The sequence below is a fragment of the Rhineura floridana genome, chromosome 2 (assembly GCF_030035675.1).
Source record: "Rhineura floridana isolate rRhiFlo1 chromosome 2, rRhiFlo1.hap2, whole genome shotgun sequence".
Lineage (NCBI taxonomy): Eukaryota > Metazoa > Chordata > Lepidosauria > Squamata > Rhineuridae > Rhineura > Rhineura floridana.
In genome coordinates, this window is record NC_084481.1 from 3,723,233 (window position 1) to 3,751,191 (window position 27,959).

General features: G+C 40.5%; 1 protein-coding gene across 10 annotated transcripts in view; it reads left to right on the top strand.

The window, feature by feature from the left end:
• Positions 1–27,959, top strand: part of COL6A3 (collagen type VI alpha 3 chain) — a 151,541-nt gene that overhangs the window by 21,005 nt on the left and 102,577 nt on the right. For 7 of the 10 annotated variants that reach the window (XM_061607642.1, XM_061607645.1, XM_061607643.1 and 4 more), the window contains exons 2-4: positions 14,131–14,271; positions 16,928–17,548; positions 23,445–24,047. In XM_061607642.1, coding sequence (XP_061463626.1) covers positions 14,181–14,271; positions 16,928–17,548; positions 23,445–24,047 — 1,315 coding nt within the window. In that variant the 5' untranslated portion in view covers positions 14,131–14,180. The remainder of the gene's footprint in view (positions 1–14,130; positions 14,272–16,927; positions 17,549–23,444; positions 24,048–27,959) is intronic. The other 3 variants (XM_061607651.1, XM_061607652.1, XM_061607650.1) reach the window with 2 other exon arrangements.

Here is a 27,959-nt window from a genome sequence, read left to right on the forward strand (position 1 = left end):
GTCCCTGTACAGTGTGTTGCAGCAGACCTATGGACAATGAAATGAAATAAATAAATAAATAAATCTCGATTAGGACAGTGCCTGCCTAATTTTAATTAAATCTTGTTTGAACACTTTGGGTTAGATTTTTATTGGATCTCTTTCTGGTTTGTATTCCGTTGCAATCTAAACGACCACCTGAGAGTACTTTCCTAAGTAGGATAAGCTTAAGCATAACTATTTCTCAGATGAGATGTGAGACTTTAGTCTGGCTTTTGGTGGATGGGGTTAAGGATGCTGGAAGAGCTAGGGTTGCTATTTTAATCTACTTTTATTAGAAAAATGTATCTGTTTGTAAGTATTGCCATGTTCCTTAAGCTTTCAGAATGGGGAAGCTGCAAATCTGAATAAAATAATCATATATCTTTATAATGAAGCCTAGAAACTTGCAAATTAAAACAATGAAATTTGAGGATTGCAGTAATCCAGATTCCATTCATACTATGCATGGAACTGTAAAAGCTGTTGAAAAGTGTTGTTGTAGTACCTTTTTTGTCCCTTTGAGCAAATTATTTATTCTGAATTACTGTTTTGTGCATGCTTATCCATAGGCACTTGTCAGCAGTCTATGTCATCATCATTCAGTTCTAAGGGTTTTATGTAAAAAACCCACAATTGATCAATATTCAGGTGTCGTTGTTGTTGTTGTTGTTATTATTATTATTATTATTAAACTATCTGAGAAACATTTGTCATTGATTAATTCAAGAAGCTATGATGTGGACTGTGGGGTATGATCCCCCACAGCGATGTTTCATATCACAGTGGACAAATATCCAATAAAGCAGTCACTGATTTAGGAGGTTTGTTTAAGGCTGGGAAGATTTCTTCTGGTCTAGGATTTAATCATCCAGATTAGTCATGATCGTAGCCTTGTGTAGGAACTGCTGTGTGAATTTGAAAAACTTAAATTTTGGCTCCTCCCCCTTTCCACTTCCTGATAATATCAGCCTAGTTCTCCCAGAGATCAAAAAGAGCATTCAGTCATGAGAGAGTGTGCATGTGTGCACGCATGGACGCATGCGCATTGCCCTGGTTTGAACTGATACACAGCTCAGACACAAATTAACCATCTCAGTAAGAACTAGACATAATAAAGATGAAAAATGAAACAGTGCTGGTGCATTGTATGGAAGGTTTTGCTTCATAGCTTTAACTGCAGAATTTCCAGTCACATTATTCTTCCTCCTAAATTCTTAGGCCCCACTCATACAAAGAATAGAGCTTTTGTTTGTAAGAATTTTAAATACTAGTTACAAAACTGTTCCTGATGCTGCAGTGTTTGTGGTTGTGTGTGGTTGGTGAGCAAACATTTGCATTATAGCTTACGATTGATATCCCTTCGCATACCAGAAACTCTCCCAGAAAGCTACTCGTAGCAATGAATAAATTACTCTTAGCAATGAATGGGAAGCAGATCTATTGCATGATTAAGTAAATGCCCCAAGTAACTTGCCCAGGAACTATCCAGAATGGGGGACAAGTTACTGCTTCAGCAAACCTTGTTCCTTGCATGACAGAACACTTATTCCCAGAAGCTTTTGTAGGTAACATATCTCCTGCTCTGGTCACAACTAAGAATTACCCAGATGATACTGACCATTTGGATGAGACATATTTATTTAAATTATTTATAACCCACTCTTCATTAGTCACATAATCCCATAGCAAGGAACAACATGAAAATGCAATAAAACAATATTTCATTTAGATGCAGCTTAATATAAAGTTTTACAGTACATTAACAGTATACATAACTACATCAGCCAAGGAAGGGGCACTACTTTAGCTAAATGCTTGGCTGAATAGCCACATTTTTACCTGTCGTTGAAACTCCTCTAGCATTGGTGCTGATCACACGTGAGAGGAGAGGGCATTCCGGAGTCAGGGTGCCACTGTTGTGAATGCCTTCTCAATGGAATTTCCTGCCACAAAATGTGGTACTAATGACTGTTCCTTAGATGGTTCTAAAAGGCAATTAAGCAAATTGATATAGGATAAGGTCAGTGATGACTATAAGCAATGATAGCTCAATGGTACCTCTGTACTCAGAGGAAGTGTATTTCTGAATGCCAGTAGCTGGGGACCTACAGTAGAAAAGGGCTGCCTATAGGTTTTCTGATGGCATCTGGCTGGCTACTACTGGACCCACCTTGGCCTAATCCAGCCAGAGTGTACTTTTGTTTTTAGCTGTCCACTTGGTTGCATCACAGGGTCCACGTGTTGGGTCCAGCACTGTGCTGCATCCTTTGTATAGAGATGTAGCCAAATAATTAAATAAGACTGCCCCCTCTGACTTCCTCTCAGTCCAAATCCAATGCTCAGTTGTATGCAGAAGCATAGAATCATAGAATAGTAAGAGTTGGAAGGGCCCTATAAAGCCATCAAGTCCAATCCCCTGCTCAATGCAGGAATCCAAATCAAAGCATTCCCAACTGATAAGCACTCTTTTAGTACGATTCTGGAGATATATTATGTCCACAGCATTCCCACAGTCTACAAGGGAGGTTACCTGATCAAAAAACGTGAGATGATTAGTTTGGCAGGATTTGTTCTTCATAAATCCATGTTGGCTCCTAGAAATCACTGCATTGTTTTCAGGGTGCTTACAGATTGACTGCTTTATAATCTGCTCCAGAGTTTTTCCAGGGATTGATGTTAGGCTGACTGGTCTGTAGTACCCCAGTTCCTCCTTCTTGCCCTTTTTGAAGATAGGGACAACATTAGCTCTCCTCCAGTCATCCGGCACTTCACCCATCCTCCACGATTTCGCAAAGATAATAGACAGCGGTTCTGAGAGTTCTTCATCCAGTTCCTTCAGTACTCTAGGATGCAGTTTATTGGGCCCTGTGATTAGGCATTCCTTGACCGTTTGTCTATCAATCTCAAGCTCCAATTCTGCCCCTTCTACTTCATGTTCCCCAGGAGGGTCATAGACCCTTTTTTGGGAGAAAACTGAGCCAAAGTAGGAATTGAGCCTTGTGCTCCACTGACTTTCATGTAGACACTTTGCAGTTTTCAGCAAAACAGCATGAGATGAGTGTACAGTTGACGAACGATGACAATTATCTCTTGCCCACATCAGAGTGTATTTCTGAATGCCAGTAGTTGGATACCAGATTCTGGGCCTAAACCATAAGGGAGCATGACTGCTTTCCAGCAGTGATGGCCACTTTGGAAATAGATCTCTGGATTTGAAGGTCCCTTGTTTTGATCCAGCACACCTCTTAGTATATTCTTAAGTTGGAGCTGACCTTGGGAGAAATCCACATGGCTGGGAAAGGGACCTGATTGTTTTAGGCAGCATCACTTCTGTCACTTGACTAACCCAAGATCAAACTAGCATGCTCTTGGCTCATGGCGGACAGATCAGTGAAAATGTCAACACAGTAGGCAGCAGGCGTGAGGCAGAGGGGGGTAGGCAAATTTCATGCTAGGGACCATTACTAAAGGGATTGAAACTAAAACTGTTAAACATCATAATGCACCACATAACATGGTGTTTGGCCCTATTTAGAGTATCATGTACATTGCTGGTCATCCCGTCTCAAAAAGGTGTTGTAAAAGTTGCAGAAAAGGGCAACCCAAATAGTCAGGTGGTTGGAGCTCCTTCCCTATGAAGGACTAAAGCGTTTGGGTACCTGCTGCTTGGAAGCAGCAGCTTGAAATGTCTGTTGCCTTCTGTTCTACATGTGGGCTTGCGGGAAGCATCCAGTTGCCTGTACAAGTGGAAAACAAGATGTTGGAGTAGGTCTATCTGTCTGATCCAGCAGGCCTCTTTTTCCATTCTTAGATAACAAAAATTCCAAAAGACGTCAAGACCATCAAATAAAATGCGAAATGTTCCATTCCTACTGACTAAATAAGCGAGCAATCACTTACCCTGTCTCTAGAGCAACCCCATCTCTGGCTGGGAGCAGCAGGGCGGAAGGGAGGAGTGGAACCTACTCCTCACACCAGCCAGAGTGGAAGGTGAGGTGATTGGTTACGCTATTTTCAAGGTGACAGCTTTAGCCTGGCCCTTCACCAAGAAATGGGCCAAATTTGGACCCTGCTGCATCCCTCCCCTCCATTTCAGGGTTTTACAATAGCTACCACTGGCGGAAACACTACCAGCACTAGCATGTGCCCCATCATGCTCTTTCAGCAGATGCAACAACAACCTCTTTGGTGATAGAGGCTGGTCCCCCAACTGGCAGAGCCTGGTGGAGTGCAGCTGGGGGACCCCTCTACCGCATCCTAAATCCCATACTAGGTAGATCAGGATTAGGACTGTTAAGCACTGCTAGGGGCCTAAGCACTGATCAGGGGTTAGGACTGCAATGTCAGTCTCTCCCATTGAAACCAAAGGAAAAAAATTAACTTTGGGTGGATTAAGCCCTTTGCATTGATTTCATGATCGTCTTATACAGAAGGATGCTTGTACCTAGTTTCTAATTATTCCATAATCTCCTTTTCCACCTCTAGTTAATTTTAGAATTTGGGAAGCTCCTCCATCGTGAGCACTTTAAAAACAAACAAACATGTTTGGGCATTGCTTAAATATGAAAATACCATAAAACTACTCATATAAAGGTTATCAGTATTTTTCTTTAATGCTGTCTTGCATTTGGAAGAGCACTACAATTTTGCTTAAACAGATTAATATAAACAAGTTGGGCCTCCAACAAAATGTGGAGTGCCTCTGTTCAAGACTCTAGCCAGCCAGCCTGCCATGCCCTCTTCCAGGATCCTCCATGCCATTTCCCTTCCCCCTTGTGTTTTTAGTTCTCCTTTTCAACAGTCAGCAAGCATTCTGTGGCCACTGAACATGCTCAGCCCTCATTGGGCTATTTTGAGGAGCCCCCTTCCCAGAGCTTGGAAAAGTTACTTTTTTGAACTACAACTTCCATCAGCCCAATCCAGTGGCTATGCTGGCTGGGGCTGATGGGAGTTGTAGTTCAAAAAAGTAACTTTTCCAAGCTCTGCCCCTTCCATAGTTTTTGATTTTTTCTTTTGTTTTTCTACTCCTGTGAACTTTGAGGTTCCCTCCCTGCCTACTGATATAAATTCTCTCTTTGGCTACTAGTACATATGATTCTAAACTGCCAAGCTTCCAGCAGATGGGAGCAAAACTGAGATGTTGAAACGTCACTCAGTTACCGAGAGAAAGTCACCCTACAACAGGCACTAAAAGGGCTTATTCACAGCCTGTGTTGACTTTGAATCTCCACTAAAGTCAACAGGATTATTTCATTCACGCACAAATATAATTCTGTCCAATTCAGTGGGTGTTGGAAAGATAAGGATAAAAGTATCCAACCTACTCCAACCCAATAAAGAAATCGACATACAGAAACTGTTTCTGTGGTAGAAATCCCCTGCTGGGTTGGGAACCACATAGGCAGTGCGCCTAGACAGTTTTAGTCACGTTGCAGTGCAAATTTGGGTACAAACCCAAGAGGCGCCCTGCTAGAAAGGCCTGTCTAGTTCAGCATCCTGTTTCCCACCGTGGCCAAACAGATGTTTCACTTAGGTTGACATCTTGTTCATTTTATCTGCTGTTTTCTTTATAACCAGTGGCAAGTCTTTTGATCCTATATGATTTTTTTTAACAAACTAAATATAAAGTGGAGAGAGTATGAGTGAAACTATGCAAGACCAGCGTTTGTTAAATAAATTTAAAAAACGGTGAGCCCGCAATTCTGGGAGATGAAAACATGGATATACATAGAACATGTGAACATTGTCTCTGAGACAATGAGGAGCAAAACTAAACTGGACTGAAATGTGTGAAAAGGGCTGGTCTGGAGGCAGTCTTGATCTCCTGCCAAGATTAAGCTCCAGCAGAATCTTCCCTCCCACAGCTTGCAGAGAACACAGCTGGCGTGATGTCCAGTGGATAGCAATGGGGAGGCTTGGGCTGACTCTTGCACTGCAATTCCTGTCGTTACAGCCTTTTTGCGTTGGAGCAACCCCCACCATATGGACTCCGACCTGAATTGTAGCATTCTCTCCCTGTGAAACTCCACATCCATCGCTTTGCACATCTGAGTTTATTGGCGCTGCAGCAATGCATGTGTTTGTGTGATGTATTCTTCAGCGACATTCTTGGATCTTAACGGAAGAACATTCCCCCAACCCCCTCAAAACTGTTCTTTTGAGACAGCGGCATCACACGAGTTCCAGCTGCGTATATGTTCTCCTTCAAAGGAGAAAAAACTCCTTTCATTGCCATATTTGTATACAGTAATTAAAGAGTCATCGGAGGAGGGCGTTTGGTTGGGCTGCAAATACTTTCAAACAGTTATGGAGAGGAGTGCCTACAGAAAAGAGTCTACAAGCCAAGCAGATTTGCCCCCCTCTCAAATGCTGCTTGAAATGGGAAAAGGAAGGAAGGGAACAGCCCTGCATGCACGTCTTTCAGCAATCTGGAGGAAAGGGCCATTTTTCAAGTGTTTCATTTCTTATTTATCCACTTCTAGTTTTTATTCCTGAACATGTTACCTCTATTTCCCCATGAACCCGAACTTCCTCAGTTCCCAATACACCCTTTGGGCTGCATCCAACTAAGTTTTACTCAAAGTAAACCCATGGAAATTGATGTAACTAAGGCGGCAATCCAGTACATGTCTACTCAGAAGTAAGCTCCATTAGGTTCAATGGGACTTAGTTGCAGGTAAGTGTGTATTGGATTGCAGCCTAAGTTAATTATCCCTATCAACTTCAGTGGTCTACTCTGAGTAGGACAAACATTTGTGAACAAAAAAAAAGGAAAAACGAAATTAATGTTCTGAGAGCACATTTTAGACATGTCTCCTCATAAGTAAACCCCAATGGAGTCAGTGGGATTTACTCACAGGTAAGTGTGTCCTGTATTGCAGCCCAAATTCTTTAACCTTTATCCTACCTGCTTGTGAACGCATGTAGAAAAACTAGTGTATGTATAATTCATTGTGACTGCAGACGTGTATTACCTATTTTAAAAATGAGAGGATTGTTTTGAGCAAGCATTTCTGTTCTCTTGTGTTGTATTCAGCTAAGTCCTACAAAGAGTAAAGCCATTGAAATTAATGAACTTAAATTAGTTACGAATTTCATTGAACAACAATGAATTACCGCCTTACGTTTTTATCGTAAGATGTATATATAATATATACAAATTGAGACGCTAAGTATCAGAAAGTTTTGTGAGAACAGTAGATACATAAACAAACAAATATGTTAGCAGAGCAGTTCTATAATGTGGATGAGAGTAAGGACCCCCTCCCCCGATATAAAATGGAAATGGACTACCTTCAAGTCGATCCCGACTTATGGCTACCCTGTGAATAGGTTTTCCATGGTAAGCCAGCCTTTCCCAACCAGTGTGCCTCCAGATGTTGTTGGACCACAACTCCCATCAGCCTCAGCCAGCATTGCCAATGGTCAGGAAAGATGGGAATTGTGGTCCAACAACATCTGGAGGCACACTGGTTGGGAAAGGCTGTGGTAAGCGGTATTCAGAGTGGGTTTACCATTGCCTCCCTCTGAGGCTAGTCTTCCCTGGATGGCTAGGGCCTGCTCAGCTTGCCACAGTGGCACAAACCAGCCTCTTCCTTGTCCGCAACTGCCAGCTGGGGGGCAACTGGGCTCCTTGGAACTATGCAACTTGCCCATGGCTGCACAGGTGTCAGGGCGTGTAACCCCTGAGCCACTCACTGTGGGGTGATCTTTAGCTGGCCCTTGACACCCAGGAGACACGAGCGGGGATTTGAACTCACAGACTGGGCTCCCAGCCAGGCTCTCCTCCCCACTGTGCTATACCAGCTGTTCCCCCCGATATAACTTCTAGGGGAATTCATAATAATAATAATAATAATAAATTTTATTTGTTGGTCGCCTATCTGTCCAGGTTAGTGGACACTCTAGGCGACTTACAATAATAAAAGCAGTACATAATATACAACATAATATACCAGCAAACATAATCATAATCAATTTAAAACCAATTCCAGTTAAAACCTCATAAAAATTAATCCTCCCCGATTCCATAGGCCCGCCTGAATAGCCAGGTTTTTAAGGCTTGGCGAAAACCCATCAGGGAGGGAGCATGTTGGAGATCCAGAGGAAGGGAATTCCAGAGGGTGGGGGCCACAACCGAAAATGCCCTCTCTCTGGTCCGCACCAGCCTGGCTGTTTTAACCGGTGGAACCGAGAGAAGGTCTTGTGAGGCTGATCTCGTCGGGCGGCATAACTGGTGATTCTGGAGGCGCTCCTTCAGATAAACTGGGCCGAAACCGTATAGGGTTTTAAAGGTCAACACCAACACCTTGAATTGGGCCCGGTAGACAACTGGTAACCAGTGAAGATCTATTAACACTGGCGTGACATGGTCACGGTGACGGCTGTGCTTGATCAAGCGGACTGCCGCATTCTGTACCAGCTGTAACTTCCGGACCGTTTTCAGGGGTAACCCCACGTAGAGCGCATTACAGTAGTCTAAGCGAGAGGAGACCAGGGCATGTATCACCTGTGGGAGCAGATGAACAGGAAGGTAGGGTTGCAGCCTAGAAAGAATAGAAAGAAAAAACATTTTTGTTGTTGTTTTGTAGTAAATTTCTGTCTGGACTGTACCACTTCAGACTGCAGGTGGGGATGGAAAGATCTGTCAATTTTGGTTGTCTCAGTTTCATTTTTCCAATCTTAAATTCAATTCTCCACATTTCTGCAGCACTTTGCAATTTTTTAAAAAATCCTCATGAAAATTCTCCAGCATTTTAGTGTGTGTTAGCAGAAATTCACACTAAAATGCTGAAAAACACATTTTTGTATGCAGTTTTGACTAATGAACACAATTTCTCCTAATATAATGCATTTCTGTATGTCATTTTCACTAATATATTCCTTTTTGTGCACATTTTCCCCAAATACATGGATTTTTGTAAGCATCGCTTGGTTGAAGAACTGCATCACACAATTCGGAGATGTGCAAATTTCGAAGGGTGGTTGTGTTTGAGTTCTCATATTGTTTTGGGAAATGTGGATTCGATAGATTCAGCTTTACATGAGATCTTAGTTGAATTTCTCCCCCATCCCTAATTTCAGGTAAAGACTCGTGTGACAGAATGCTCTACCATAGGAAAATTCTTCCACAGAGAGAATTAGGAGAGTTCTAGTTTAGTGTTTTTCTTGACATACTAATTTGGGTAGGGCATCATTTTGTATGGAGATGCATTCTGTCATGGGAATCTCCCATCTGTAGCCTAGAGTAGTATAGCCCAGATACAAGTCTGCCACCTCAGGCAACTAGATTACTGCCATGTCACATCTTGAAAGCACAGCTTGAGACTTCACCTGGGTTCCACTAGTGAATGATTGCACTGCAACTCTGCATACAACTCCACTTCACTTTCTCCTCACTTTGCAGGCATATTCTGGCATTTAAAAGAATATGTGAGGGCAGACATTGAGTAAGAGCCATGAGGCCACAAGTGGAGCTCCTGCCCTCTCCACTCTCCAGTGTCTGAAGAGAGATTCTAAATGTGTGGAATCAGGGTTCCCAATGTCAGGATGGTAGGTAGCAGGGTGTTGGCAGGGTACCCAAGGGGGCAACTCAACATCAGATGGGGCTCCCCTCTCTATCTTCAGAAAATGCACACACACACACCACTTCATGATGCTTCTTATTTAATATCACAAATAGGCATCCAACGCAAGCATTGGGGATGCTAACTTGGGACCTTGTGCCCTTTCCTCAACCTTCCTGAAGCAAAGAGGATAAGCTTCCTTGTTCCCCTCTCTTGGTGACACTGGTGACGGTCTAGCAATATCAGTCATAGGAAGCTGACTGCAGAAGGGGCAGTTCAGCACTGATCCCCCAACTGTGCAGAACAGGAAGAAATAAAATAGGTGGAATATCTGAACAGAAAACTTTTAATTAAGTGCACAGTAGCCCCGAAAAGCATCAACAGAGCATTGTGTGTCCACACTTGGACAGGCTGGCACTGCAATTTGTATGTTATTGCCAAACAAAAAACAAAACAAAAAACTCCACCGCAGCTCAGAGAAGACAAAACAACAAGAGTGGAATACAGCAGTCTGGCAACAATGCTGCCGCCCTGGGCTCCTTCTGGGAGGAAGGGCGAGATATAAATTTAATAACTAAATAAAAGTAAACCAAGGATGGCAAGACCTGGAGAAAAAAGGGCTGCTGTGCAAAAGAGCAATCTAAATGCTGGGGAGGTGGCGGGAGAGGGGCTGGTGGAGGAGGGGCTCGCAGAAAGGTCAGCGGGATCCTTCTGCTTGGAGCTGCTGGCCTGGCTGAATGTAGGCTCCGTCGGGAGCCGTTTACATAAGCCTATTGGGAAGCTGCAGCTCCCACAAACAGGCCTCCTGGGAGTAAGCACTCCCCATAGGCCACAATGGGGAATAAATAATTTTATTTTACTGCGCTGGCCTTTTGGCAGGCAAGAGTTTGCAGGGGATCAGGACCCGGGGGAGGGGTCTGAATGCGAGGAGGATCTCGCATAAGTCGTCCCTTGTGGCTCCTCCCCTGCCACGCCCCTGGAACACCCCATTTTCAGGGCTTCCGCTGGTCCTCTCCAGCAAAGCACTATAAGGCTCCTGGTGGTGCCATGGCTCAGCCACGGCAGACGGCCCACCAGCAAAGCCTGGGCTCTGCGGCATCAACTCACTCTAGCCTGGTGGAAAGGCGAGTTGTATTGCGCCCCAACTTAGCTTCTTTTCTATATGTATTTATACAGAAGAATGTACCCCCTGCATGTACTCTACTATAATAATGCACAATGATCAGATAAATATTTTTGCAGATACAGTACTAAAAAATAATTGGGGCAACAACAAAAAGAAGCAGATTGTATGTTTCAGGAGGGGAAGATTTTCTTCTTCCTTGAATGCTGCCCTGATCTTTTAGATAACTTTTACAACATCACAGAAAGACTGTTCCTTTTCACACTGTTCAGACTATTTACAGACTATTCTGTAAAAAACAAAAAGGTAAATTGTCAGAGATTATGGATAATAACAAAAAATAGGCAGAAATTAAATGGAGGGAAGGATGCAGATGAAATAATGTAATTTACTCTTCATGTCTTGCGGAAGACTATTAAAATCGGATGTAATGCCTGACAAAATGAATACACTCGTTTTGCCTGTGGCTCAGTTCTATAAAGCAATTATAAGCTCTGTATTCCACAGAAAACATCAGTAATCAGATATAATGAAATTGAAGTGTTCTATTCATAGTAGTTTGTTACATCAGTATAACAAATCATGATTTTAACCCATGGTTGCAAAAGATGCTTTGAGGGTGTGGTGACTTTAGACCCATTGACTTCGGTGGGTCTGATACTGCCAACCTAGCTACATTACTTGGATATAAGACCCATAATCTAAGCATAAGTACTAGTTCATTTGGATTCATTTCTGCATCAAAGTATTATCTGATGTAAATTACCATAAGTACCTTAACCAGCAGAAATCCTCAATTGGCTTTTATTGATCCCCAGGAGCTTCAATACGTCAGTTATCGAACTGAGAAAGTGGCACAAACTCCACTTTGGGGGTGTGTGTGCTGCTGCTGGAATGACTTGCATTAGATTGCTTATTTATTTAATTAATTTTTATGCACTTTGCACAAGCCACAAGGCAATTTACAAAAAGGCAAATAGATGAAAATCCATAAAAACCATAAAAATAACATAATCGCAAGACGTCACCCTAAGAGTTGGAAACTACTCGCACTACAAGTGCAGGGACACCTTTACTTTACTTTTGCTGTCGATTTAATTCTACAAAGTTTGTCACTGCTGAGTAAAAACAGTCACCCAATGCTGTGAGAACTCCAAACCCATGTCTCCAACTCTTAACTTCCTCAGACGTCTCAGGATACCATGGATAATGGTATCACAAGCTGTGGAGAGATCAAGGAGAATTAACAGGGCTGTTCTCCCCATGTCCCTCTCTCAACAAAGGTCATTGATCAAGGAGACTAAAGCCATGTTAGTCCCCACATGTGACCTGAAGCCAGACTGAAATGAGTCAAGATATTCAGTTTCATACAAACAGGTCTGAAGTTCCCCACCACCACTACCTTCTTAAACCCAAAAAGAGGATATTGGCAACCAGGCTGTAGTTACCTAACACTTCTGGGGCCAGGGAGGTCCTCTTGAAGAGAGGCCGTACCGGCACCTCCTTCAACATCAATAGTACCATCCGCTTCCGTATTGAGGCTTTAAGCACTCCCTGAACCCACCCAGTTAAGCCTGCATAGCTTGCACTTATCAGCCAAGAAGGGCAAGGGTTGAGAAGGCATGTGGTTGGGTGCACATTTTCAAGCAGATTGCCCATGTCCTTAGGCCACAATAATTGAAACAGATCCAACACTATTCCAGCCAATGGTCTGGACACCATCATAGGACTTAACGTATCCTGACATCCTAATTCCAAATGATTTTTGGAATAATACGTTTTTAGAAGAAACACATAAGAGACCAGAGGACTACCTTCAACTGCCAACAATGAGAAATTCCTCATTTCTGTTTGCTTTTATGAAGTAATGAAACAAGATATAATTCGGAGATCTCATCAACAATTCTACATTCATTCTAGAATCAGTGGAATTTTGTTTCAATAGATATAGAGTTATTTGGCACAATATGAATATTCTATATGTGTTCTTATGTATCACTGTTATATGTTAAAATATGTTTTCATTTTATATGCACTCTAATGCATTGTTGTTGTGTGTTTTCGCTTTCATCAATAGCATGAACGATTTCTTATATTGATTTTGGGTCCCATTGACTTTGTCTGTGGTTTTTGTGGGGGGTGTAATCCAGCAAAATCTGGGAAGGTGGAACAATACTGCTTAGCTGAACATCTGGGCTGAAAGTGTGACCAGTGGTGGCCCAGGATTAGAGAAGGGAACAAGAAGGAGAGGTAGCATTGGCACTGTAGGTCTAAGAGAGGAGACAGTGTATCTGGGTTCAAGTTGATCATTCACATGCTAAGGACTAGTCCTGCATCTTTGTCAACCTACTCTGTAGTTTTTCTCTGATATAATGGGCATAAGCAGAGTGCCTAACTGATTTCTAAGTATAAAACTGCTCTAGTGATGTTAAGGCTTTACGATGCTGGAACTGCCATTCCTGATTTCCATCAAACCAGCCTTTATATACATTCTGCAAAAAATTATCAATGGATCCATTCCATACCGATTATCATCAGATTTGTATGTGTTGTCTTTGGCTAATTTGACTTCTCAGATACTGCTGAGTTTCTGGATTCTAAATGATCTGGAACTCTTTATTTCCAACGGGTTAATTTTTTACAATTGTTTGTCTTTTGTTACAAAAATACGTTGTTCTTTTTTGTTAACAAGCTCAGAATTCCTTGTCTTTCATGCTGAGTTAATCATAATTGGCATAGAGAGGTCGACATTTTGGAACACTTTCTGCTAATTGGAATGAGGTATCTCAGCGTTCATGGGATGGGGACAACCTTATAAACTTTGGATCTAGAATGCTCATGCAGGAGGCCTGATGCTGCTTCAGGCCTTAGCAGATATACCTCATACTAGTATAGTTTGCAAGAATCTGTGGGTGAATGGGGCTAATATTTGGGCTACACTCTTTGGAGCTGGACCATGCTGTTTTGTATAAGCACAAGGCTCAAAGGAAGCAGGATGCTTGAAGAAGGTAAAGACCAGAGGAGGTTTTGTTCCCCTGATTTGATTCTCTCTAACATTATATGTTGGAAGGTACTGGGAAATTAACAGAGCTCTGAGGTGATATAGTTTTCTCCCAAAGACCTCTAACTGGTTATATGGGAAGGTGGTTCAGCCTATGTATTTCTCTTACCAGAAGAGGCTGATGTGATAGAATCTGCCTGTGTTAGTAACAAATTTAGACTGTCACCCATGAATAAATAAATATGTTATATTTTACAGTAAAGGTAACATAATCTTATTTTTCCTATACATGATTGAAAACCACTATTAGTAGCAAACTGAAAATCATCATGATATATAGGTTTCATTCACAGATTGATTTCATTGTGTAGATTTATTTCTATAGGAATGTCTCTGACAGCACCTCTGTTTCTTTTCAGATCTAAAAACTGGTGCTTTGAAAAACTAGCCAGCTCACCAAACAAACAAAATGAGGAAACATCGACATTTGCCCTTAGCAGCAATCTTTTGTCTTTTACTCTCAGGCTATTATATTGCTGATGCCCAGCAGCAGGAAGTTGGTAAGTTGTTTCTAAAAGGTAAAGGTGTCCCCGCACTTGTAGTGCGAGTCGTTTCTGACTCTTAGGGTGACGTCTTGCGACGTTTACTAGGCAGACCGTATATATGGGGTGGGATTGCCAGTTCCTTCCCCGGCCTTTCTTTACCCCCCAGCGTATGCTGGGTACTCATTTTACCGACCACGGATGGATGGAAGGCTGAGTGGACCTCGACCCCTTTTACCAGATATTCGACTTCCTCCTTCCGTTGGAATCGAACTCCGGCCGTGAGCAGAGCTTCGGCTGAGTTACCACCGCTTACCACTCTGCTCCACGGAGGGTGGTTGTTTCTACCTATAGGTAAATTCATATTTTCAGAATTCAGGACATGTCCTGAACTTGTTTCGAGACATTCTGAAGGTGGGCAGTGGGGTGGAGAACACTTATGTTGGACCCTAACAAATGTTTCTTCAAATCATATGTACCAATTGTAGCTTTATATCTCTGAAACTATGTGGGGTTTCCATAAGCACACTTGTATTGATATCATGACAGAAGATTCACTGGAGACAAATCCTTGTGCATTAACCAATTGCTTCTGGTATAACCTCTTTTTTCTCATATACTGCCTGTACTTACTGGTAAAACAGTGGGCTAGTTTGGACATACTAAGGCTAGATTTCAGAACAAGCCTCAGGTTCATGCACTCCTTGTTCCCCAGCATAGCCAGAAGAAGGAGTTTAGAACTTTTCGTTTCCATTTTAAGTAAGCCAACGTTTACCAAGACCACCTGTGGTTCATTTTAAATATGGATGGTAGAAGCAAGCCAATTTCAAACCATAGTTTATGACCCTGGCTGGTTGTCCTTAACCATAGTTAAATTTAACCACAGTTTATTGTTTATATGACATGAATATGTCAACATATGATATAATCTGAAACTGTGATCCTGAGGCTTGCCTAGGCTCATAATGTTAAACTATGGTTTAGAGTTATGTCCAAACACAGCCAGTATGTCTCTTGATATATATATAGGAAAAATGTGGATGCTGGTGGCAATGGAAGCTATCTTCCATCTTTTAACCTTTAATTATTACAACAAAAAAGAAGAAACTGTTGTTTTTTTCAAAAGTGTATACCACTAGTCTGAGATCAGATTTTTTTTTCTTTTATGATGAGCTAATTAGTGTTAGAAAATATTTGATATAGGGACGATTGTAGTAAGACTTTAAACCAATCTAACTCCTACCAATTACTGATATGCAATCCAATGAGCGTTTGAAACTCCAGAATTCTTTCCTGCCTTGGAACAAAATCCCAGCTAAAAAATAACTTCCAACTTCCCCTGACCCTGCAAGCCCTTCATATCCTCAAAAGCTCTCCATGCCAATCTCCAGTCCGCCAAACAATTTCCCCCCTTCCCATTACTCAGAAGTCGTTCAACTGGTGGGGCAGAGCTGCAGTTCTGGCTTTCTGGCAGTGGGGCCACTGCCACTTACTGGGAGGAGAGGGAGAAGTGGTGGGGAGGTTGACATGGTGGGAGTGGTGGATTTCACTTGCATGCATACCCTGCGTTAACCTCCCTGCCATCTTATGCCTCGGCTTCTTGGTAAGTAGCACCAACCTTGCTGCCAGGAAACTAGTGTTGTGATTCCACCCCTCCAGGTGATTCTCTTCTGCCATGACTTACTCGTCAGGTGGTGGTGGCAGTAGCGGTGGCCATGTCTGCATTGAGAAGAAGGTTTTCCTCTTCTTTTCTTCCTGGTTAGATATATGCCAAGGCGGAATGCCTGGGTGGCAGTGGGAGAAGTAGTTTTCCCTAGGATTTTTGCAACTTAAGCAAGATGGGAGACAGGAGAAGGGCGGGAGGGAGAAAATCTCTTTCCTCTCCTCTCTCCACATGCCACTGGTTCTGTTCCCACCACCTCTTGATAGGTTAGTACAGGGAAAGAGAAAGTGTTTTAAAGTGTTGGGAACTGGTAGAGGGTGAGCAGGGCACTTCCCAAGTCCTAGATTGGCTCAGAAAAAATATTTAAATTATTTTGATTTTTTTCTAGGATGCAAATCATGGCAAGTATTAACATTTTAAGGTAATCCAAAACCCACCCATTTTTAGTGCAGTGTCGGATTTTGAAGCATGCTGCTGATGTAGCATTTGGGATGAACTGGTTATGTGGTGATTCAGCAAGGGTTATGATAAAGCCATTATTGATATGGAGCAGCTTCAGTTTCCACAAATGCAGCCAATAAAACCAACAGTCAAATGGAAGCTGTCAATGTTTTTTTCAATGAACTATTCAGTAGTAGTTGCTGATGTCCAAGGAGATCCATAAGTTTTTAGTATGATTTATAGTTCATTAACATTTTAAGGTAATCCATTTTAGGCAAGGGAATAACATCTGGAGAAGATTACACTGAGACCAGTTTCTGTAGCAAAAAAAAGTTATAAACTAGGGCTAAAATTACAGCATCATCACTATCAAATATTAAACAAGAACAAGTTGTCTGATAGAATGAACTTTCTTTTCTTCCTTCTGTTCTAGTTTAATGGGTTTAAGGGTTAATAAGCTCTATGCTGATGATGCCAAAGGGGGGGGGAGGTATGACTGTTAATGGTAGGACAAGAGTTTTCCTCCCCAGTGATGTCTGGAAAATCATAAATCAATGTGTTTTTTTAAAGATGTCAAAATCGGTGGTGGTGCTGCTGATGTAATATTTCTAGTGGATTCTTCTTGGAGCATTGGAAAGGAGCATTTCCAACTTGTTCGGCAGTTTCTGTATGATGTTGTAAAACAATTAGATGTGGGTGGAAATGATTTTCGGTTTGGTCTGATCCAGTTCAACGGAAACCCGCATACAGAATTCCAGTTAAACACGTATCATACTATACCAGATGTTCTCTCCCATATTTCACACATGCCTTATATGGGGGGAGGAACCAGGACTGGACAAGGATTAGAGTTTCTAATTCGGAACCATCTATCTAAAGCTGCTGGAAGCAGAGTGAGTGATGGCACTCCTCAGGTTATTATAGTGTTAACGGATGGACGATCCCAAGATGACGTGGCTCTGCCGTCATGTGTTCTTAAATCTGCTGATATAAAGATGTTTGCCATTGGAGTGCAGGATGCAGTGGAAGGGGAGTTAAAGGAAATAGCAAGTGAACCCATTGATACGCACTTGTTCAACCTAGAGAATTTTACTGCTCTCCACGGCATTGTAGGCGACTTAGTTGCAAGTATTCGCTCATCTGTAACTCCAGAAATGGCTGGAGCAAAAAGAGTGATTAAAGACATCACAGGTAACACTATTCTGCTGTAATATTGCAATACTTATTGTTTTCAAGAAAGTATTGCAGTTGGTACTGTTCTGTGATATTAAGCGTTTGATGTGTTGACCAAGGGCCTTTCCCGACAACACTAACATCAAGCATGTTATTCTTATTGCTATACTGATACTAGGGAGATACCACTTTCTGCTTCTCTTTTTATTAAAATGAGGGAGATTAGTGGAGGAGTGGCGTACAATGAATGCAAGGAATTAAAGGAAAAAGTTGTGAGGGGGGAAATCACAAAATAGTGGAGCATTACTGCAGATCTCTTCACACACACATCCCTTTGTAAAGCACTGCATGAGATATTCCGTGACTGAGTGCTATGGTCAGGGAGTGCTTAATCTCTAATAAATGTATCAAAATTATGAATGAATGAATGTTTATTTCGGTTCATAACCATCAAGCAAAATAAATACATACAAAAAGCATAAAACGCACGTAAGACATTTTATCTCGTATTGCTTATCTCGTTACGCAAGTAATACATAACTGAAGGTGAAACGGCACTTTTCCACCAATGAAATATTGCCGTTTCAGCGCTGGGAAAAGGTTTAATTTCTCTGCTATGTTGGAGTTAGACGCCTGCCCCCTCCTCCTCAACAAGACTTGTCTGGAAAGGCCCTAAGGTACATATCAGAAGGGTTAAAAACAAAGGTTTCCTTAAATTGGCCATTTAATCTGGCATTATTTTTCGCTATGGACTCTGAAGAAAAAATAAATATAGTTCCAACGTGCTTCATCATTCAGCATCCTTATCAAGTAGTCATTAGTAAAGTATGTTTAAATGCATTGCAAAGTTCAAGACAGATAACAATATTATTGTAACCTCATTTTATGCTCACATCAACCTTGTAAGGGAGCCTATTGTGGCTGAAAGAATAGTTTGTTCAAAAACAGCTGCTAAATCAAGGCGACTAGATCTTTCAAAACGCCATTAGCCCACTCTAGCTCATATTTACTGCGAATACAAAACTACAACCAAAATGCACTTGGTTTTATCCACCTTAGTAAAGTTGCTTGAGAAATTCCCCAGCCCACTCATGCACAGATCTGTAGGAACGCTTTATTATAAAAAGAAAGTTTATCTATCATGAACGACATGCTCAAGGACTTTCCAAGGCCCAGGTGGCCTTTCCATTCTCAAGTGATATACGTGCTTGAAATATTGGACATAATCCCCTACTTCCAGGGTGAAGCTGTAAATCTGAATAGTTCCTTAATACTTTTCTTATGATCAAGCATTTAGGTCACATCAGAGACAGGGCTTAGTCCTGGCTGTTTGATCATGCTGCTGCTCATGCCCAACTTTCTCGATGAGGCTTGCCAGATGGCAACCTGGAGATTGCTCTTTACCTGTTAATCTTCTCAGGTGTCAGAGCCATCACAGTCTCCACCCATCCCCGGGAAAAGCAACCGTGCTTTTCTCCCAGAACTGTTGTATGCCCATCCCCCCACCTCTAGTACTGGGTAGGATTCTTTCGTGTGTTGGACAGATGAAAAATGGTCAGGAAGCCATCATCTCTAAAGAAGTAAACATGTCTTTTTCTTCCCCATTTAAATACAAGAGAAAAGGAATAAAATTATTTTTCGGGGTGGGAATATAACCGTTTGCATTTACTTTACTTGTAAGAATGTCATGTTAGATATATTAGAAGAGGAATGCTCACTTTGGGTGGTAAAAAAATTATGAATATGAAAAACTGTGAGTTTAATCTGATATAATGATTCTTCCACAATGTTAAGTTCCCAGACCTTTGTTTTTACACCCTGGAATGCATGAAAGGAGGAATGGAATTTTCAATGTTGCAGGATGACAGCAATATACAGGTTATAACACTCATTCTGTCTTGTCAAATTAACTCCTCATTTTAGATCCATCATTTGCTCCATCATCTGTCATTGCATTGCTGCATGATACAAACACATTTTTCACTTATTTTTCCGCAAGCTTTATTCAGATTCATGGAGGTCACTGATGAGCTGACCATATAGACATCATAATGTATTTTAATGTTTTTCAGCAGAACTTTAAAAAGCATGCCAGAAACCTATGCTAATTTTTACTGTCAGGAAGGACTTTCATCACTGGCTCTAATGGAATTTTAACTGATCCACAGATTTTAATGTAAAGAATCACAATGCAAAACTGGTGCATTGGAGAAGAGACCTTTCCTTAACTTCATTTAGAGCCTGTATGAGCATGCAAGAGGTAAAGATGTGAAAGTCTTATTGTAGGACTTCCCTTGGCCTCTGAGGGTTTAGGAAAATGCACATTCCTGTTTTGGTCTCTTTGAGAACCTCCTTCCCAGAATTTAATCTGTGTTCCTCAATGCTCTGGAAGCAATATTGTAGGATCCTCTTATTTGTGCAGAAGCTCGTATTTAGCCCTGACAAGACTCTTGGTCCACCTGTATGCAGTGGTATAGCTGAGTACACCAGCACTTTTCTTACTGTACAGGCAGAGCCCACTTGGAGAGTTGGGTTGTGAATTATATATCTCAAATGGTATATGATTTAAACATGTTTAAAGGTAACTGTATATAAGGGTTATTCCAATGATTCATAGAACGTAAAATTATATTGCTATACACAGAGTTTATGCCTCCAGGAATATTACTCTGGTTGCCTTATGCAGAAACAATGTTGAGAACTGTTTCCTTTTTTGAGAAATAAATGGGCATATAATTGACTTAATAAGCTTACATATTTCAAGACATATTATGATACTTAATAAATTAAAATTATATTTATTTGCCTGAACTGGAATGATAATCTTGTAAACCCAACAAGTGCTTTTTACAGTCTCCATATGCTAAATGTCATGATGATATGTTTCCAAAGATGTACTAAAAGACAGATTTTGGTTACGCTGGAAACAATAACTACTTAAACAATAATGATTAGTTCAAAGTTCACTCTTCACTTTGCCCTCATATATATATTTTACTCCATCATGGTTAATGACTGGAGTCATTGCTTTCTTTCTAAGCCAACAATTCTTTGCTTAGTTGTGTAACAAAGCATGCTTTAATTTGTCCTCCACCACCAGCCTAATCCTTCATTGTGTACTTCGGTATAATGGTATTTCAGTGGTGACAAATTATCCAACTGTTATATATACTTTCTCCATGCTTCCTTGAGATCAGCAGCATTTCATGTTATAACTCATAGACTATTTTTATGGGGCCTTGTAGTAAATACCAGCAGTCTAAGTTTTGTGGCTGACAAAGAATGTGATTGTTAAAACAGCAAGACAAGAAACTTTAAGCATTCCAGAACATTCAAGATATTTATTCATTACAAATGTATCCTGTCCCTACCTGAAGGGACTAGTGGTTAGGGTTATGTAGGTTACATGTGAGATTGTTTAGGATGAAGTTTAATGACTTACATAACGTTCAGAGCCCAAATATCACCGGTCCAAGATCAACACTCTTTCCAATGTGAAACAATAGCAATCAAAGAGAAAATGCTATGCAAATTTGATCTAAATGTATTTTAAAGGTAATTGGTTGTATCCAGTGTAGCCCTAAGTAAGCGTCCTGTCAGCCCAAGGATTTCCGCTTGTGCAATGAAACATTCTCCCTCTTTCCTTCCCCCGAACACCCCCTAAATCTGTTTTGGGGTTCCTCCAATCATCCAGAGCAGATTTGAGGAGGGTGCAGGGCTTGTGTGGGAGGAGGAAAGGGGGTAAATCCCACTGCGCAAGTGGAAGTCCTTACACTGATGGGGTACTTACTTAGTGCTGCATTGGATATGACAACCCAATGTAACTGATGCTTTTTTCTTAATCATTTTTAATGAATTTTTAACTTGTGGGAATGCACAGTCAAATACTTTAGTAATTTGGTATCATCAGTTCAGTCCCAGCGCCAACCATTTTATGATGATACAGTAAACTTTGCTATGTACAGAGGAAGCCTGTAGCTTGTATGAAACTAAACAGGACCCCCACTGAAGAACCAGATCAGAGACTATTAACAGCCTCACGAAAAAACTCCATATATGGAGACTGAAATGTTAAGGGTAATTTGTTAAGGACAGTGATTTATAGTAAATTTTCCATGCCATTTTGGTCAGATTCCAACACCCTTAGATTAATTCAGAACAATACAAATTTTAGTCAACCATGGGTGACTTCATCTGACTAATTCATATAGTCAGATTCATATAGTAATAAACTTGTGTTAAGTTTATCCAGTACCAGTTTACCTCCCCCTGAGACCTACATGCAGTTACAAGTTTCTTCTATCCAAAATAGCTGATCATTCAGGAACAATTATAATATATAAGGTTGGATAATTTTGTTATGACTGGCTTCATCACCTTGTTTTAACATGATTCTGCATTACTTGATTGAATATCCAGTAGTCATATGGCATGTGAAGAATAGAACCAGAAGTGTATTTTGATTATAAATGCAATTTTCCATTATATCCCCATAAATCACATCTACAAGTACATTTATATACGCTTAATGTCTACTCCTTTGCACTTTGGATTTTGGTATTATATAGTTAATAAACATCTAGACCAGCCTTTCCCAACCGGTGTGCCTCCAGATGTTGTTGGACCACAACTCCCATCAGCCTCAGCCATTGGCAATGCTGGCTGAGGCTGATGGGAGTTGTGGTCCAACAACATCTGGAGGCACACTGGTTGGGAAAGGCTGATCTAGACAAATATATCCTAATATCTACTAAAGAAAATATATAAAGACAATACACTGTGATACTTGGCCTTTGAAAAAGAATACCTTATATTGTCAATTCTTGATTGGAATTTTTAGTGCATGTGAACATAATCTTTTTTATCAATACAATTCCCTTCTCTCCAAGATTTCCCAAAGAAACTAAAATTATTTTGTAATCCTTTATTAGATTAACATTTTAACAATTCTACTTATACCTTAAGCCAGCCTTTCCCAACCAGTGTGCCTCCAGATGTTGTTGGACCACAACTCCCATCAGCCTTAGCAAGCATTGCCAATGGTCAAGAAAGATGGGAATTGTGGTACAACAACATCTGGAGGCACACTGGTTGGGAAAGGCTGCCTTAAGCCAATGAAGTTATCTTGTTAGTACAAGGACATCTGCCTTCGCAATGGGACTTCCTCACCCTGCGCCCCCATCTGCTCTGGAGGGTTGGGGGAAGCCCCAGAACAGATGGTGGTATGTGAAAAGTCTTGAAAGTCTTACTGATGTTTTTCAAAATACTCTTTTGCTTAGCTGCCCAGAAATTCATTATTATATTTCCATTATTTAAATTTGCATTTTAAAATTAAACGTGTGATTCATTTAAGGGTTTTCTTATTTGTGTTACTTTACAGAATATTTCAAGCTTGCCTTCACATAAAAGACTTTTCCCATTTCAATTTGGGCACATTTTTGCAGGTGTGGGTCATCATGTATTGGCCTGAAAACACAGCGTGAGAAAGTGTTAGGCGTGTGTAAGCTCACAAAAGAAAACGAGTCTGACATCCTAGCTATAAAGGTCACATGTTATAAATGATGAGGCAATGCTGTATAACAGAGCCTCATATTGGTAATGTGCATGAAAACATGGGAGTGATTTGCCCACACTTGCAAAATGTAACAACTGACACCATGAGAAGATGCCTCAAAATAGTCCTAAGTGAGAATTCTTTAAGATAAAATTTTATTACATATATATGAGCTGGTAATTCATATTCAATCAGAATGCAGAACTAGCCAGCAATTTGACCTTGGCCATCATGTGTTTCGTTCCTCCATATTCGTGTTTCTTGCTGGTTTCCAAAGAAACATGTCAGAACACTATTCAACTTGCATGGAATCACTTTGTTTAATGCTTTCACCTGTTGCATTTCTCTCTTTTTTTTAAGCGCAAGAATCTGCTGACATTATTTTCCTTATTGACGGATCAAACAACATCGGCGCTGTCACTTTCGCAGGCATTCGTGATTTCCTTGCAAATTTTATTGAAAGACTCTCAGTTGGAGCTGAGCACATACGCATTGGGGTGGTGACGTATAGTGATCGACCCAGAACTGTATTCTTCTTGAACAGCTACACCCAAAAAGCCGATGTTCTAGATGCAGTGAAGGCCCTTAGTCTCCTTGGTGGAGAGGAAGCTAATATTGGGGAAGCTCTTGAGCATGTTGTGCAAAACCACTTCACCAAATCAGGAGGCAGCAGGATAGAGGAAGGCGTGCCACAGGTTTTAGTGCTGATAAGTGGCAGTGAGTCTAGTGATGACATTAGAGAAGGGGTTTTAGCCGTGAAGAAAGCTAGTATATTCTCATTTAGCATTGGGGTTCCCAATGCTGACAATGCAGAGCTTCAGCAAATTGCTACTGATGGAAGCTTCGTATTTACTGCCCTGGACACACGTAACCTTGGCGAACTTCAAGACCTCTTACTGCCAAACATTGTTGGAGTGGCCCAAAGGCTAATTTTGTTAGATGCCCCAACCATTCTTACTGAAGGTATGTATTGTTTTTAAAAAATGAACCATTATATTTCATACCATTATTTATTCTCATTGATGGGAATTTATTAATGTTAGAAGCCCTCTTAATTACGCAAGGACCCGGAGTGAGGATGCAGAGTGCATAATGTCCTTGCAAGTGATGAAGAATATGGGTTCCTACTGTGGATGCATCTAAGAATTTCAAAACATATATCTAAATGTGTGAAAATCACAAATGCTGATGTAACAATTGCTGCTATAATCAGGTATAGGTGGAGGGTGGGAAAGAGGTAAGAGCATTGAGTCACGCTACTGACCTAAGAGATCTTTGATACTTGAGAAGCAGAAGCCATACAGTGCCCCTTCCATGCTAAAAGCTGGGGGAGGGGATGAAATTACCAACACTTTGCAGTTTTTAATGGCACCTCAGGCCTTGCTTTTTAATAAGGGTGATTGCTAAAAGTATATTCAGATCAAGCTTATTTTATGTATAGAAGGTAGAAATTATGGTGGATGGTACAGTTAATACATTATTTATTTATTTATTGTTAGATTTATATCCCACCCTTCCTCTCAATAGGAGCCTAGGATGGCAAAGAAAAGCACTAAAAAGACTTTAAAACATCATAAAAACAAACTTTTAAATATATTAAAACCAAACATCCTTAAAACCATATTAAAAGAAAACACATTTAAAAGCATTTAAAAAGAAAAAAGCTTTAAAAACATTTTTAAAAGCTTTAAAAACATATTAAAAAGCAATTTTAAACATTAATAGTAATGTTAGATAGCCGACTTAAAACTGGTTCACATTTGTAAACAACCCATACACTAGCATTTCAGGAGCAGGATGTGTGTGCAGATATTATACAGCCACAGAGTGGCTGTATACTATAACCAATGTGGATTTTTTGCATTCTGCAATGTTAAATTGAAAATACCCCCCATGCCATTCTGATGCTTCCCATAAGCTCAATTCAAAATAAAACCTTACCAAAGTTACAGTCCTGAACTCAGAAACGCTTGCTTAATAAACCTCTGCATTTTAATGGCAATACACAAAACAGTCAGAGAGAATCGAGAGTTCAAAGTGTAAAGAGAGAGAGAGAAAAAACCCAGACCCCGTTTGGACTTTTTTCTGTCTCATAATTTCTCAATTTCTTCTTGTTCTCATAATCTGTTGAAATTCATTAAAAATCAGCCATGTTCACAGAGTACCTGTAATCCTGTTACTGACCTTGCCCCATACTTTGACCTTCATCTTCTGCAGTTTAAAAGTTAAAAAAAAATGCTAATGACGCAGCTGGGTCAAAGCCGAAAGGAAGCCCAGAGGCTACTGTGCACAGATGCAAAAGGAGAGTCTGGAGTTGTTCGACGCACACAGTAGGAACATGGAATGTGAGAAGCATGAACCAGGGAAAGTTAGAAATCGTCAAGCAAGAAATGGAACATATCAACATTACAATACTGGGCTTGAGTGAATTAAAATGGACAGGAATGGGACATTTTCAATCAGGCAACTACAAAATATTTTATGCAGGAAATGAGAAAATAAGAAATGGGGTTCCTTTAATAGTGAGGTGATGTAGCTAAAGCAATTAGGAGCTACAACACAAGGTCTGAGCGAGTTATATCAATGAGATTAAATGGGAAACCTATCAACATAACCATCATCCAAGTCTATGCCTCACCGGCAAACACAGAAGAGGAGGAATTGGAGAGATTTTACGCAGAAGTACAGGAAGAAATTGATCACACGCCAAAACAAGATGTTCTGATAATCATGGGGGATTGGAATGCAAAAGCAGGGAATAGGAAAGAACTAGAAGTTGTGGGAAAATGTGGCTTAGGAGATAGAAATGAAGCAGGAGAAAGACTTACTGAATTCTGTGAAGCAGATAATTTGTTTCTTGCAAACAGATTTTTTGAGCAACCGAAAAGACTACTGTACATGTGGACATCACCAAATGGTCAATATAGGAATCAAATTGATTATATAATTGGTAGCAGAAGATGGAGAAGTTCCATACTTTCTGTGAAAACAAGACAAGGAGCAGACTGTGGTACAGATCATAAATTGGTCATATCGAAAATGAGAGTAAAGCTAAAGAAGAAGAACAAAGCAATCATAATGCCAAAATACAATTTAGATAACATCCCAGAAGAATATAAAGATCAAATAAGGAATAGGTTTGAGGCTTTAAGCTTAGTTGACAGAGAACCAGAAGAACTATGGAATGAAGTCAGAGACATTATCAGGGAAGAATGCAAAAAGACAATACCTCTAGTTAAAAAGAGAGAAAGACCTCAATGGATGACTGAAGAAACTCTTAAAATGATTAAAGAGAGAAGGAAAGCAAAAGCAAAAGGAGATAGAAACATGGTCAGAACCCTAAATGCAACAATACAGCAACTACTAGTATGTAAGGACAAAGAGAACTATTACAATAGTTATTGTATAGAAATAGAAGAGAACAACAAAAAGGGTAGAACAAGAGCCCTGTTCCAAAAGATTAGAGAAATGAAAGGGAAATTTAAACCAAGAGTAGGGATGTTGAAGAATCAACAGGGGAACACACTGACTGACCAAGATGAAATAAAAGGAAGATGGAAGCAATACACTGAAGAACTCTATAAAAGAGATGCAAGGATGACAGATTCATTCACAGAGGAACCGTATGATGAAGAACCAGAACTTTTAGAATGCGAGGTGAAAGCTGCTCTTAAAATACTTGGAAGAAACAAATCATCAGGAATAGATGGCATACCAATAGAGTTGCTACAAGCTACTGAGACTGAATCTGTCCAAATTTTGACAAAAATCTGTCAAGAAATATGGAAAACTAAACAATGGCCCACAGACTTGAAGCATTCCGTATACATCCCAATTCCAAAGAAAGGGGATCCCAGGGAATGCAGTAATTATCGAACTATTGCCTTAATATCCCATGCAAGTAAAGTAATGCTGAAGATTCTACAACAAATGTCGTTACTGTATATGGAGCGAGAAATGCCAGATGTCCAAGCTGGATTTAGAAAGGGAAGAGGGCAGAGATCATATCGCAAACATACGTTGGATAATGGAACAGACCAAGGAATTTCAGAATAAAATCACCCTATACTTTATAGATTACAGCAAAGCCTTTGACTGTGTAGATCATAAAAAACTATGGAATGTTTTAAAAGAAATGGGGGTGCCACTTCCGGGAAGGGTGACTTAGCCTGTGCCTGCTTTTGAGACGGGCTCCTGCCTCAAAAGAAGCTTATTCAGATATATCAGTCAGTTTTTTCTTTTTTTTTTGACTGATTAAACTTCTCCCGGGTAGGGAGAAACGAAGAGATTAACCTCAAAGCCTATTTTTGTTGGGACGACCAGATCTCATTAATTTATGGGACGAGGTCCAGCCGACGATTTATGGGACGGATTTTCAACAGCAAGCTCTATCTGTTAAAGCGAACGTTCATCTTATCTTCTAAGAGAGAACGCACTAACAGGCAAGCACCCTTCTTTCTATATTTTTCTTTTACTTGACTTAAATTGTTGCTGTTTAAAAGAGATTTGCCAGATTGATCGGTTTTTGACATCTCACTGGGGAGCCGTAACTTCTCTCTGCTACGCACTAATTAATAGCTTATCTCTGTTTTTGTTGCAAAAAGCTGTCCTGGATTTGCATTCTAAAGATATACACAGAAGAGGGATTTCTATTCCAGATTTTTATTTTGAAAAATATTATACTGTTTTGAGACTACTCTCTTTTTGGTCTATTTTATTTTGACGAATCTGTTTCTTGACGATTGCCATTAATTGTTTCGATCCTGGGAACTGCATTTTGTTTACTTAACTATTGGAGAGATAAGGCTGTCTGCTCTGTTTATACTGTGATGTCACCAAGTTTGGAGAATTAACCCAATTGTTGCTGAAATAAGA